This window comes from Simochromis diagramma, unplaced genomic scaffold (assembly GCF_900408965.1).
Source record: "Simochromis diagramma unplaced genomic scaffold, fSimDia1.1 OVJJ01000302.1, whole genome shotgun sequence".
NCBI classification, from domain to species: domain Eukaryota; kingdom Metazoa; phylum Chordata; class Actinopteri; order Cichliformes; family Cichlidae; genus Simochromis; species Simochromis diagramma.
The window spans coordinates 7,101,363-7,114,939 of NW_024386792.1; the positions used below are offsets into that span (position 1 = coordinate 7,101,363).

Genomic DNA, 13,577 nt, shown 5'->3' on the forward strand with positions numbered 1-13,577 from the left:
AGGTGTGTGATTAAGATCTGGTTGAAAGCCAAATTCAAACAAAGCATCCTAACCGAATCCACCAACACGTTGCCGGGTGTTGTAATTGGTGCAATCACATCACAAGACCGTCCTAATTTATTTCTATTTGTGTTACTTTCCATGAACATAAGGACAAAAATTAAAACATAAAATAGTTTTCAGAAGCATCCTGAGTTTATTTTTGTCTCTAAAATGTTTGCGCAGCACTGTACATGCATACATTCAATCGCTTTCATGGGGTTAATAGACAAATATAGCGACTTTGACATGTAAAACTTTATTCTTTAGTGTACACTTTTTGTCAACCAATCTGTTTCCTTAACATGGAATCAAGTTCATGTTGTGCCCAAACATTTTCAGACAAACACCAATTATATTCCTATACAAAAAAAATAAAAATAAATTATGGTAATGGTTCACTTTTATTGATTCAGTTTTCATCTGATAATTCATAAAGTAATGACAAAGCTAACAAATCTGTTAACTTTGTACGAGCAACTTAAATCTTCAACAAGATTGTAAAAGACTGAATTAATTGAGAACATTACCCTGAAGTGATTTCAAGCTTGTCAAGGGTTATACAGTGATGTAAAACAATAAACTACTCCTCTTTAAAATACATTTAATTAAAAAAAAAAAAGAAAAAAAAGAAAGAAGAATTGGTTCGGGAAAAGAGCACATGTGTTCTGAGTTAACCTGCGCTCTGAAGTCTGATATTTACATGTTTCTCTTTGCTGTAACTGTGTTGGAGAAGATTACAGTGGCACTATTCATGCTGAGTATTTCACATCATATAAAACATACATCTTGTATGTGCCCATCATAAATATATTTTCAAATAAATCCATAAAAACACAAAGAAAGGATCCCTGATTGGAAACAAAAGCTTGAATTACAATTACTTAAATACTCACAGGAATGTAAACATTGCATGTGTTGTTAATAAAAAAAAAAAAAAAAAAAAAAAAAAAAAAAAAAGCACCACTTTTCTTTTCTTATGGTCTTTTACTGCTTTTTCACAACCTGCTTTGTCACACCAGAGGTGTGGCTGCTGTCCCTGAATGCAGTGAAGCACTTGGGCGTGTGGAAAACCGACGGTTTCTTTTCTACCAGTTGGAGTCGAAAACCCTCTTGCACATGTTCGAGTTCTCCTGGTGAAGAGGGAATTCGGAACCAGGAATGAGTGTCTTTCTGCCTTTGCGAGATACAACACTCTTCCCTGACGGCAGGCTCTCATACTTGGTCAGGTATTCACTGAAGAAAGAGTATTACAAATAAAAAGTTAAGTAATATAAGAGATTATTCAAAGATGGCAACATTTTTTTATTTTTTTTTTTTTATTTAGTACCTGACTGGGAAGGTAGATTTGTCCATCTGCAGGCACACCAGGAAGGGGTATTCTGAGAACTGGACAGTGGTGATGAAGTCCAAAGATGCTTCTGTATCAAAGCTGACCTCCACACCCGCTCTTAAAAAGTCCATGTCCACAGTAACGTTGCCAGTGACTACTAATGCTGCTCTGAAAACACAGCCAAATCAAAACAATGTGTTCAACAGACAATGCTGGGACTCTTGGCTTTGTAGGTCTGAAGTTGGAATACAGTACCAGTCAAAAGTTTGGATGCACTTTTTTTTACTACTTTCTACATTGTAGATACATACTGAAGACATCAAATATATGAAACAAGATATATAGAATTATGTAGCAAAGGAAAAAATATAAATAACTCTAAATGTGTTTAATATTTTAGATCCTGAAAATAGCCACCCCCTGCTTTGTTGAAAGCACTGCAAACTCTTGGCCTTCTCTCAGTGAGCTTCAGGATGTAGTCACCTGAAATGTTTTCACTTCACAGGTGTGCCTTGTTCATTTGTGGAGTTTCTTGCCTTCTTAATGGGGTTGGGACAATTAGTTGTGTTGTGCAGAAGTCAGGTTGGTATACAGCTGATTGTCCCAATTTGACAACTTTTAGAATTCATATTATGGCAAGAACCAATCAGCTAAGTAAAGAGAAATGACAGTCCATCATTACTTTAAGAACTGAAGGTCAGTCAGTCCAGAAAATTGCCAAAACTTTGAATGTGTCCTCAGGCGCAGTCACTGCACCCCATCTCTACATCAGCTGTTCAGAGGAGTCAGGGTTTTATGATCAAATAGCTGTTAAGAAACCACTACTAAGGAAAAGCAACAAGTAGAACAGATTTGTTTGGGCCAAGAAACACAAGGAATGGACATTAGACCGTTTGAAATCTGTGCTTTGGTCTGGTGAGTGAGCAACCACAGTAGTTGCAATGTGCAAAGTTTGCAGTGACAGTAGGAGAGACCTGACCTAATTTACTGGGGCCCCCACCTGACTCCACTCCCTCCCACTGCAAGTGGAGAGCATAATTCTGTTTAAACCTAATGACAGCGAGGAAAGCCACTCAGTAAAAAAAAAAAAAAAAAAAAAAAAAAAAAAGAGCAAAACCTGGTGAGTGTAACTGATAATTAAATATAATGCTAAATAACTAAAAGCTGTCTAGTCTATCATTTACTGTTTGGCAGAGGTGCTTTTATTACATGACTTCCTCTAGCATCTCAATATTTTCTTTTCTCTACTTTGACACTAAAGTTTGTTAAATTTGCCTCCTCTGTTGGCCATGACACGTCACGGTCAAGTAAGAATTGTTTTCTTCATGTCAGATTATTTATAACACAGTGGTGATGAATGCTTGTTGGAGGTGAACCCTGTGAACAGACTAGAACCACCACTGACTATAATATGCGTCTCCTTCTAATATGCTATCAACGTACTGGTGATACCACCAGTATAAGCCTACTTCTTGGTGGGGTTTATCACATGAATGAGGATAAAGTGAACAGAAGTCAAGCAAGTTTCAGTTATGAAGACACTCACAGAGGGAAAGGTACATACATAAGCCCAATCCCAATGTCTACCCTAATGCCTGAGCACTAAATAGTCAAAACTTTGCTCATGTAGACATGGTGAGATACCAATGTGGTTTGTTCTGCTTCTATAGATAGTCTGCCACTCTATTATCAGAGTGGAAGAGGTACAGCTATGCTGATCCATTCACCTGCCTCTGCCATTCCCCTGCACACAAACAGTCCTGAAGTCCAACTTCAAGTTGCGAACACCCCTCCAAACAATGGTCTACAAACCAAGGTATTGTTTCTAATGTCATCATCACAGTGAATCATTCCGAAGCTTCTCTTTAATCAATTAATTAACCAGCTCTGGGACTCAAGTTTAAACATTCTAGATGCAGGACATGAGCACTGATGTGCAGTCCATCAAACCACATATGAATATTAAAAATCTGTAGCATTACTCTTTCATCACCGGATGCCGACAGCTAACTGATATCGACCTGATGATGTGCAGTTACTGTTGTGCACTGACTGTAATGTTTTTAAAATAGAGAACCAGACAGACCTGATGTCATAGCCACACAACCCTACCAGTGAGACAGGAGTGAAGCACAATACTGGAGCAAATCCAAAGTGCAGATGGAACAAATGAATCAGACAACACTTATAGACTGTCTAAAGTTCACGTAAATCCAACATCAACAGAAATCTATTTGCAGTGGAGTGATGGGGTTTAGAATCGACGTTCAGTCGCAGAGAGTGTTTTCTAAGAACTGTCTGTCTATCAAAAGGCTTTTTGTGCTGTGTTGTACGCTGTTTTATGGTAAAAGTTGTTTATTTCAATGTTTTAGGGATGTACCTGTTGTTGACACTGGTCTTGGACTCTCTGTACCACAGACTGATCTCCATGCCTCCAGAAATGTCAATGGCGAGACCTCCTTGAAACTCCGCACTTGCCTTCAGACCAGACTGGAGCTGGATGACCTGAAAGACAGCAAATAAGAAGAAATCCCACAATGGATGCTTAATTGAAATTAAGATAGTTTGCAAAAAAAGAAAAAGAAAGAAAGAAATGAGAGTCTTTCTAGATATTAAGTGATGTAAGCATGTGGAAATTAACCCCAGGAAAACAAGAAACTTCTTTTCTAGTTTAAACTTCATATCACATTTATTCTTTGTGTATATTAGGCCAGAAAATGAGAAAAAAAAAAAAAAAAAAAAAAAAAAAAATACACACCAGACCATATTAACCCCAAGTCTTCATCACACTCTGACAAACGTACAATTATATAACTGAATTATATATCAGTCATGAATGAGAATGAATCACTTCTACTACCCAAACTAACAATAGTTTATTAAGTCGACAACATAAATACTCACAAGCTGACAAAAAATAAAATGATCAATGTCTGAATTCAGTTCAAAATAGAAAATAATGATCAACTTAGCTTTTGTATACACAGAAATATTCTAGATTGAAATCTGCTTTTGTAGGAACTAATGAGCTTGTCACAGTCACAGACAGGAAGTAACCCTTTTCTATGGATACACTGAAGTCAGAACTGATTCCATGTATTTCCACCGAAAAGCCAATACAAAAAGGGATAGAGTATCATATGAAAGTAAAATTTAAAAAAAAAAAAAAAAAAAGCACTGTTTTTAAAATAGCACCTGTTTCACAATACCTCATCCTTGTTTCAGCTTCACACATTTAGACCCTACTCACACTTGCGTCATTCACCTCGACAGCTGGAGTTATTAAGTATGACCCGTTCCTCTCTGTGTACACATACTCGTTGAATCTGACCAAGTGAAAAAGACATGTGTTGCCCAGCATGACTCATGTGAGCTTTTTCTGCCCTGCCTCCTCTACGCTTTCTTGACATTTACGCTAAGTTTGACTTCAGCGTTAAGCCTCTTCAGCCTCCGTCTCCAGTGTCAAAGTCTGCTTATTGCACTCTTAGTCATCCACGTGGCAACGTGATGTAGCAACAATGACGGCACTTCTGACTTCACACAGAGTGTACACGTGTATGTTTTTAAGTGTGTGCTGCTTTTCCTTGAACAGAGTGAACTACAATCTGCAAATCTGGCACTGTTTTTGAAGGAGTGGAAAGGCTTCTGGGAACAGCTGATAACTGATTGGGATCTTACCTCAGAATGATCCGAGAGCAGGATGAGACCCTTCACGACATTGATGGGGTCTCCAGTCATGGAGAACATTTTAGACATGAGGTCACTGTAACCCTTGAAGAAGGTGACGGGACGCAGCTGGATGTCGAAAAGCAGAGCCGACATCCCGGCAAAGGACTCCAGGTCTTCCTCCCCCTCATCAGGTGTGGCAGCAATCAGAGTCTCCAGACCCTGGGCCTCGATCGCCACCTGGAAGAGAAATGTTCCCATTTATTTCAGTAATTCGCTCCATTTTTGAGGATTCAGTGATTTTATGAAACTCTTTAAGTTCACCTGTAATCCATGTAGCATTGCTTCATTAGTAGCACCAAAAATATTCATGTTGCTTCTTCTGAGGATCCCAGAGCCTGAATACAAGATGTCCAAGCTGTATGTGGAGGTCAGATCGGGGGACTCTGTAGGGAGCAAGACATTAGAAGTACTCAGTTAGTATGCATGTAACTGTGTTTGCTTATATAGTCAAAGATTGATATTTTCTTTAATTAAGCTGACTTACTTTTTTAATTGTGATGAAATATTAAAAGTATGTCATTCTTTTGTCACTTACGAGCCATGAATCCTGAAAATGCAGATGATGATCCAACCTTTGCAAAGCGGTTATAGTTACAAGAAATCATGTCCTTCATAGCTTGCCCTAGCACTTTGCTGAAAAAAAAAAGGGAAACATATTTAACAGTTTTAATATATCGTCATCATATAACTCTCAAGTCCTTCTGAGCTATGATGCAGAGACAGGTTATTTTCCTGTAACACACCTGGCAGGCATCTGGAAGCGTAGGATGTCCTGGATCTTTGACAGCATGTACTTGTTCATTTCATGTGGCAAGTTTCCGATGGACAGAAGCAGATTCTTCACCTCCATGTATGTGGGGTTGCTACTAAGGATGACGTCAGCAGCGGCGGCTCTCACATTTTTCTCATAGATGCGGCGATTCTGGTGGTAAACCCTGTTCACTGTTTGCTTGACCTAAAAAAAAAAAAAAAAAAGATTAGCTGGCAGGAAAGTATTTTGGTGTGTAATTATTTATCCACAGAGTAATATTCGATACATACCTCACTAGTCATGAGATTCACATCGTATCTCTGCAGGGCAGTGAGGGCAATGGTGTTGTAGGCTCCCACTTCTGATTCTGCATATTTGGTGAAAATAGGAATGGCCTCGGGCAGGAGAGAGTTTTTTAGGGCCAAAAGGTACATCTGGACCTCCGACTCAACCGTTGTGCTGTCGGGAGCGTTCAATATCATCTTCTTGACCTGCTCCACGATCTGAGGGACAAACATGAAGCAGAAAAATCATCAGTTAACTGTTGGTCATTTTTATTGCGTTTGTAGTATATTCCAGTATGTAGGGTATACTTTCTGGCCCTTAAGAAATGCTGGGCTTTGTTCAGTGTCACTTCTTCTTTAGATGACTCACAGGTAAGTTGCAGCCTCCTTTCTGACACAGTTTGTGGACCAGGGCTCCCATAATGATCACCACAGATTCTTTGATGTCAGTACTGCCGATCTTCCCTTTAGAAATATCCTGAAAGGAAAATGTTCTTTATAAAGATTTGCTGAAAACACTGACTGCTGGCAGGTAACTTAAGCAAAATTATTCTTTGTTTACAACCAACTGGGAGTGAATCCTGCATTATTATCTTATTACCTAGAGGGCACCAGTTTCTTACGATACCTTCTAAGTGGGAGAAATTCTTAAACTTTCCTTTAACTCACCAGCAGGGCCTGGAGCATTCTCTCATTGGGATGTGAAGCAAAGCCACATGCATAGAGAAACCTCTCCTGCAGAACCAAACCTTTGGCATCAGTGAAGTTAAGGAATTCAAGCATGGCATCCAGGGATTCAGAGGTCTGGGAGGATGTTACAGCATCAACAACCTGAGGTCTGATACCAGCAGAAAGAAGTTAAACAGAGCAGAGCAGTAAAGAGGAAATAAGATGCAAAAAAAAAAAAAAAAAATTATAAAAAATAATATATTTATATATAATATATATATATAGTATATATATAAATATCTATCTATATATATATCTATTATATTATCTATAATATATAGAGATATATAGATAATATATATCTTATATCTCACTATAATATATATACTATTATAGATATTAGAGGCTCTCACTTACAGAGACGTCTTGCTGGCACTCCTCAGCACTTTGAGGATCTCGTCCTTGGGCGCCTTCCTAATGGTCTGGATGAGGGCCAGGAAGCTCCGAGGAGCCCTGGTTTTGGACAGGCTCTCTGGCTCCAGCTGCTTCTTCTCAGCCTGCCAATGTTCAAAAAGCTAAGAGGAAGAACACAGCGGAGAGGGGATTAGAACACAGATCATCTTCACTTAGTAATCAAAGTACAAAAATAAACTGTATCTGTTTACCAAGACTGTACTATTACAAGTCATTAAAGCAAAATGACTTGTAACAGCTCAACTTGAAACCACTTTTCCTATTCAGAACAAGGTTTAAATGCATGAAAAGTGCTCCTGGAGAGGAAACACAAGTACAAGACATTTCCCTGTCCTGTTAATACAAATTTAAAGAGACATGTTATTTATGTGAATAGAAATACATAATAGCGAATTAATTCTCAGAGCCAGATAAGCTATGTTAGCTATACATGGGTGATAATACCATAACAAAAGAAATGAAAAAAGATAGTGAAATATTCAGATCAATTACATTTTATTTACAGTACATTGCACCAAATCAAAACGACAGTTGCCTGAAGGCATTCTACACATCTCTATAGTATCTATAGTAGGGAGGGATCCCCAACAATCAGGCAACTCCCCTTATAAGGGGAGAGGAAGGAATAACTGCCTTTTGACAGGAAGAAACCTCTGGCAGAACCAGGGTCAGGGAGGAGCAGCCATCATCAACTATAGCATCCATGAGAACAAAAGCTGTGTGACAGTGAAGATTTGTAAGTAAACAGTTACTCACCGATGGGCAGCCTTTGCACTCAGATTTGACCTTCTCAGCCACAATACCAACAGCTGCCAGTTTGGCATCTATTGACTTGACAACTGCAGCAGCATCTTTCCCGGCAGCCTCCAGTGGTCCTGCCTCTGTACCAACCAATTTCAGGCTTTGCCTAGGATAGAAGGAAGTACAATTTGAAGTGTGTAGTTATAAAACACGGAATCTCAGATGAATTCCCAGTCAGGGTACTTACCTGGACAAGACTTTAGCTGCAACAGATCTGCGAGCATTAACAGCCAGGGAGTGTGTTTCTTCAGCCTCAGCTGAGCGGATGAAACCATTTTCAAGTGTGAACACTGTAACAGAACTGGACTTCCTACTCACACCCAGGACCTGGAGAGGGCGGGATTCAGAAATACTTCAGAAATCAGCTTGCAAAAGTTAGTGTTTAGTATGGTTAGAGTTGGAGCTGTTCTGGATGTTGACTGACCTTACTGTGAGTGGTAAATCCAGCCTCTTCTGTCTTACATGTCTCTAGATTCTTGGTTCTTGTTACTTGACCTTTTACTGCCTTGTACTCAACAGTACACCTCCCAGACACATCATTCTGTTTAAACAGACAGCTTGTTTTTATTAGTAACGTACATGGATGCATGTTAAAAATGATTGTGAAATGATGATTAGTTTGTCACTAACCTCTACAACCTTCCCAGTACTGAGCTGCACTTGCAGCAAGCTGGCCAGGCCTCGTTTTAGATTCTTGACTGTTGCAGGTTCTGACCGGTAGGAATAAAATGCTTTTGCCTACAGTGTAGATGTAAAAAGAAAGCAACATGTCAGAGCAGAATTTTATGCTCTCAAACAATGCATATCAAACTGCACCAGCAGTTAAAATAGCAACTGAGGCAAACAACCTTCCGTTTTGTGCATGCTGTAACTGACAATGGCTTTACAGGTGTCAGTTTTCCTTTGCACATTCGTGTATAGAAACATGTGTGCATAGTTGTGACATCAGGGACTATTTGCATTACGTGCAGGCATTAGCGCTGTTCTTTGAGGTGCAGATAAAAAATGTTAAAAACTTAGAATGACTTTAGCATTAGCACATAAAATAAAAGACCTGAAGGAGAAATAGTATAATGCAATGTTATAATATATTTTCAAATCATTCTAGTTTAAAATATATAAGACATCACACTTCTACTTTCAACACAAACAAACACACTAGAAGTCTGGAAGTTACTTAAGTAACTTAAGTACTTAAGAGTTGAGTATGTTGAAACAATTGAAAAAGAAACATGTCAGTTCTTTGAGGAGCACACTGAGAGATCCAGGGTGTTTTTAAATCACCTCAAATGTATTATTGATGTTGTAGACACATGCAACACATGGCAAATGGTGCTCTCATATATTGTGAATCATGCGGCTGTATCACTCTCAGGCTTTTTGGTAAACAGACTTGAAATGATTTAGATCAGACTGACCATATATTTAAATTTATCACACCACAAATTTCTCCAATGAGGCTTCAGTTTGGCTCAATAATGGACTTTGACTCTCAGTCATGAGTTTAGAGATCAGCCAGTTACATCACCCTACAGTGTCTCCTTTACAGTATGTAATTTATTCGTGGCCCCCAACCACAATATCAGATAGGACCACCATAAATAGACGCTCCACTGCTACTCTGTGTATTTTTCCTGCCACAGCTTGCCATCGGTAAAAATAAACTAACAACACCAAGGGAGACACTCTTCTATCGTATTTCACATACACTCAACTTTTCTCCAAACTGGAGCTAAGATGATATTTTAGCTAAAATGTGTGAGACTTTCTTGAATCCTGTTACAGAAGTTACAGATCAGTACAAGACACAAATTTAAATATGTTTGGATGAAGTGTGGCATCCATATCTACCAGTGAAGGCGATGTCTGAAACCAGTCTGAACAACACACAAAAAAAACTCTTCACTGACTGCACCACACACTGGGTGTGAGAAATAACTGCATCACTTTTTTCCTTCAAAAAGGTTTTAATGTGTTAATAGTGTAATTTTTTTCAAGATGAAAAATGCAAAAATACTAGAATTTAAAAAATAAATTATTACAAATGTGTTAAAATATATGAAAAATTAAAAGAATTGTTAAAAATTATTATCAGCAAAAAAAACCAAAAATAAATATGAACATATTTTAAAAAATTTAATTTAATATGTAAAAGTTAAAAATGTTTAAAAAAAAAAAAAAAAGAAGATATAAAACATATTGAAAAGAGCAAATATAATTATGCCAGATAGTTACATTTAAAAAAAAAAAAAAAAAAAAGACACCTTTTTGTTTTGTTTTCTCTGCAAATTTTATATTTTTGATTGTCTGTTTTCACATATTAAAAATCTGTTAAAAACAAATCAAAATTCAAAACATTTGAAAAATAGAAAAAAAAAACCCACAAAAATCTTTTTTTTTTATTATATTATCGTCTAGCTTTTCTATATTTCTATCTAGTCAGGATTTTCTAGATGAGCAGTTTTTATATATTTTGTATAATTTATTTCAATGACATTTATTTAAACTTTCAACCCTTTTTTTGCAGGTTGTGCTCTCTTCATAGAACACACTGCTTCAAACAAGTTATTGCAGGTCTTTGTATTATACTGTATTGCATTGCAATGTATACATTTTTAATACATTGTTAAATGTGACAATTATTGAATGAAAACTGGTTACAACGTCTTATTAGATTTGTTTTAACAAACTGCCAACCTGAAAGTTCAACTAGTCTCATCACACTTTATGCTCGTCTAAAGTATAAAGCTTTGAAACTGACCATATAATAATTATTATATTTAATTATTAAATAATTATTAAAGTTTTAAGCCCAAAGTCCCTCATTTAGTCAGACTCCATCATTCATTCATTCACTTATTGACCCTTTGAACCAGCTGACCTTTGCACATGCATGCACACATCTGTCTGGTATTTCCGCTGCCAGCATCATCACTTCAGTATAATGAAAGTACACTCATTAACTCTCTGATGACAGCAACAGTGCTGTGAGTTCTGCAAGGACAGTACTGACTTTCTATCACTACCTATATCAGCATGCCTTCCATTTAAAAGAGAAGAAGAAAATAATGATTGTCATTCCGAAAATGCTGACAATTACATTAGGTCGGAGATTCCTTTGAAGGTACAACAGTGGTTTTCTTACCTTTCCATTTTTTAGATGCACCAAGAAAGGCTTTGTTAGATCTGCTAGTTTATTTTTTCCCAAAATACTTTCGGTTGTGGATCCATGTAGGATGTTCTTTTTCTCTGATCTGGGCGACACAGGCTCTATCCTCAAATTTGAGATCTGTTAAAGAGAGATTGATTAATTATAACAAAAAGCTTCTTTTCTTCTTTTTCTATCACAAGCTAGCTTGAGTAAGAAGTTTCATCCAAATGAATTTGGAGTTAACATTAAATTAATGTACGATATAATCTCATTATGTCCTCTCTCAGCATAGATTCGGGTCCACATACCGCCAGTTGAATCAGCTGGTCATCCTTGTTGCTCTGATCTCTCCAAACCAGATTAACGTTCACATCACTTGAGATCTTGTAGCCAGCACTGCCCTCTTTTGACCCCCTGGCTCTGTCTACCAGAACCTCAGTGGTGTAGCTGAATTTGTACAGCTGGTTGTTGTTCAGCCGGGGTCCAGCAGCAGCACCTGAAGAAACACAGGAAGCACAGCTTGTGAACAAACATCGGGTTACGATCATCTATGAAAAGACTTTTAGCTCAGACAATGCATCATTATTATGATTATGATTACTATTATTATCATCATGAGAGTGAAATAGTAATCCACCACTTCAAAAATCAAGTGTTTGTCATTTTTAAGAGAATAATGTTGTGTGTAGTTAAATCATTGAGGCTTCAAATTCTTACATTTGAGGAATAGTTGCTGATAAGCTGATAGTGTTTCTCAGAAAAATCACATCAATAACACAACAGCTCAGGTTTGTAGAAAGTCTAAGACATAATTTGGTCATTTATTTCATTTGAAAAGTTTCTGCTTAGTAGAAAAATTTAAATGCCATCAAATAAATAGCTTTTAGACTGATTATTAAAACACTTAGAGGAAGTGATGTGCAGATTTGAAAGTTTAGAGCTTTTAATTTAACTTCAGAGCAATGTTGAGATGAACTGAGGTGCCGCATACACTGCCAGTTATATCAAAGTAACTTGTTCATATTAAAAACATATATTTTGCAACAAATTCCCTGTTATAAATGGACAAACTGCATAGTGGGTACGTTTGTAGAGCTGTTGTGATTCAATCAGCGGTCATTTAACTGGGTGTGCTCCAAGTGAGAGAAGATAAAACTCTCTCCCGGGCTCTATTAGTGACACCCTTTATGAGATTACTCCACAGGGGAAGACAGACTGACGTGTCAGTATTTGATTTCATCATGGGTCACTGTGCACCCTGAAGCCTATTTGATCAGTTTGTGGATCTTTTTGTTCCCTGGGAAACCTCAAAGGATATTTCAGAGAGATCTGAAGCCAGTCATCATTACAAATGGCACATATTACGTGCTTTTATGTTATGTCTCCTTTACCTCTTATAAGCTGGTGATTTCATCAAACAGCACTATATGGGAAGCCACTCCACTGACATTGAATGTGGTGGTTGTTTTCCTGCCAGCATTCATTCATTTGTGCCTTTGAAAGTTTCAGTGTCTCAGAAGCAAGAAGCAAGGAACAACAAGCCCATCAGTAACTAACAAACATTTCTTTTCTGTAAACGCCTCAAGAAAACAGCAAAGTGCCAGAGTTTTGACCAATTCCTACAAATCAAGATATCAATCTTCTAGTCCCAAATAAACTCAATCAGGCTTCGCTATAACTGACAGCTTTCCTCTAAACATCCCCAAAGTCCCCTCAGAAAGACTCATCAACTCACCTTTGGCAGAAGCCGAGACAGATATGGCTGCACAAATCAAGAACACAACAAAAGTCAGCATTGTGCGTCCTCTCTCTGCGGCCAGATGAATTTAAAAATCAGTCAGTGGATGAAGTGGCACCACAGGGCCAAAAAAAGGAAAGGCAAAGCAGCTCCAAGCTTCTTCTGCTTTGTTTTATCGGAGCGGAGGGCAGACTCCAAACTCCACGCTCAAGTACTAAGTACGAGATAACCAGCAAATCATTAACCTCAGCAGCACAGGTTTGACAGGAACATCTGCTATCCACAGATGCAGCCATGTGTCCCCTTTTTAATGCGGCGGTGTAGCGTCTGAGTCTGCGCGAGGGCTTAATCAATGAGACCGGGTTATCTGATTGACTCAAGTCATCAAGTAAGTGAGACAAGCCGTCTGATTTATTTCAGCTCCCCAGGTTATTCCCCTCGACTGATCAGCAGAGTAAAGTTACTTTAAAAATAAAAGTGCGAAAATATCAGAATGAATGAGTTTAAGAGAGAGAAAGGGAGGGAGAGGTCCTCGCGTTAAACAACTTTCACCTTATTTCATCTGCAGTGAACAGTCGAGACTTTGTCGTCGAGTCTTGGTTTGGAGG

At 37.9% G+C, this 13,577-nt stretch overlaps 1 protein-coding gene across 1 annotated transcript; it reads right to left on the reverse strand.

The window, feature by feature from the left end:
- Positions 1 to 304: 304 nt before the first annotated feature.
- On the reverse strand, positions 305 to 13,332 carry LOC120728887 (microsomal triglyceride transfer protein). The gene is made up of 18 exons (XM_040024146.1): positions 12,967 to 13,332; positions 11,540 to 11,727; positions 11,226 to 11,369; positions 8,711 to 8,818; positions 8,505 to 8,621; positions 8,268 to 8,407; positions 8,036 to 8,186; positions 7,223 to 7,380; positions 6,806 to 6,974; positions 6,507 to 6,614; positions 6,143 to 6,355; positions 5,845 to 6,056; positions 5,637 to 5,734; positions 5,363 to 5,484; positions 5,051 to 5,278; positions 3,753 to 3,877; positions 1,370 to 1,540; positions 305 to 1,275 (listed from the first exon to the last, which is right to left on the reverse strand). Exons 1-18 carry the CDS (start codon positions 13,025 to 13,027, stop codon positions 1,128 to 1,130), a joined length of 2,661 nt encoding a protein of 886 aa, XP_039880080.1. The 5' UTR covers positions 13,028 to 13,332; the 3' UTR covers positions 305 to 1,127.
- Positions 13,333 to 13,577: the final 245 nt, after the last annotated feature.

What these genes read in the sequence shown, in the direction of transcription:
- LOC120728887 (XM_040024146.1), bottom strand. Translation starts at nt 13,027, where the DNA reads ATGCTGACTTTTGTTGTGTTCTTGATTTGTGCAGCCATATCTGTCTCG. An exon ending in CAATGCTACATGGATTACAG is followed by an intron (nt 5,279 to 5,362) that starts GTGAACTTAAAG and finishes TTTCTCTTCCAG; the next exon opens with GTGGCGATCGAGGCCCAGGG. An exon ending in AAGACCAGTGTCAACAACAG is followed by an intron (nt 1,541 to 3,752) that starts GTACATCCCTAA and finishes CTGTGTTTTCAG; the next exon opens with AGCAGCATTAGTAGTCACTG.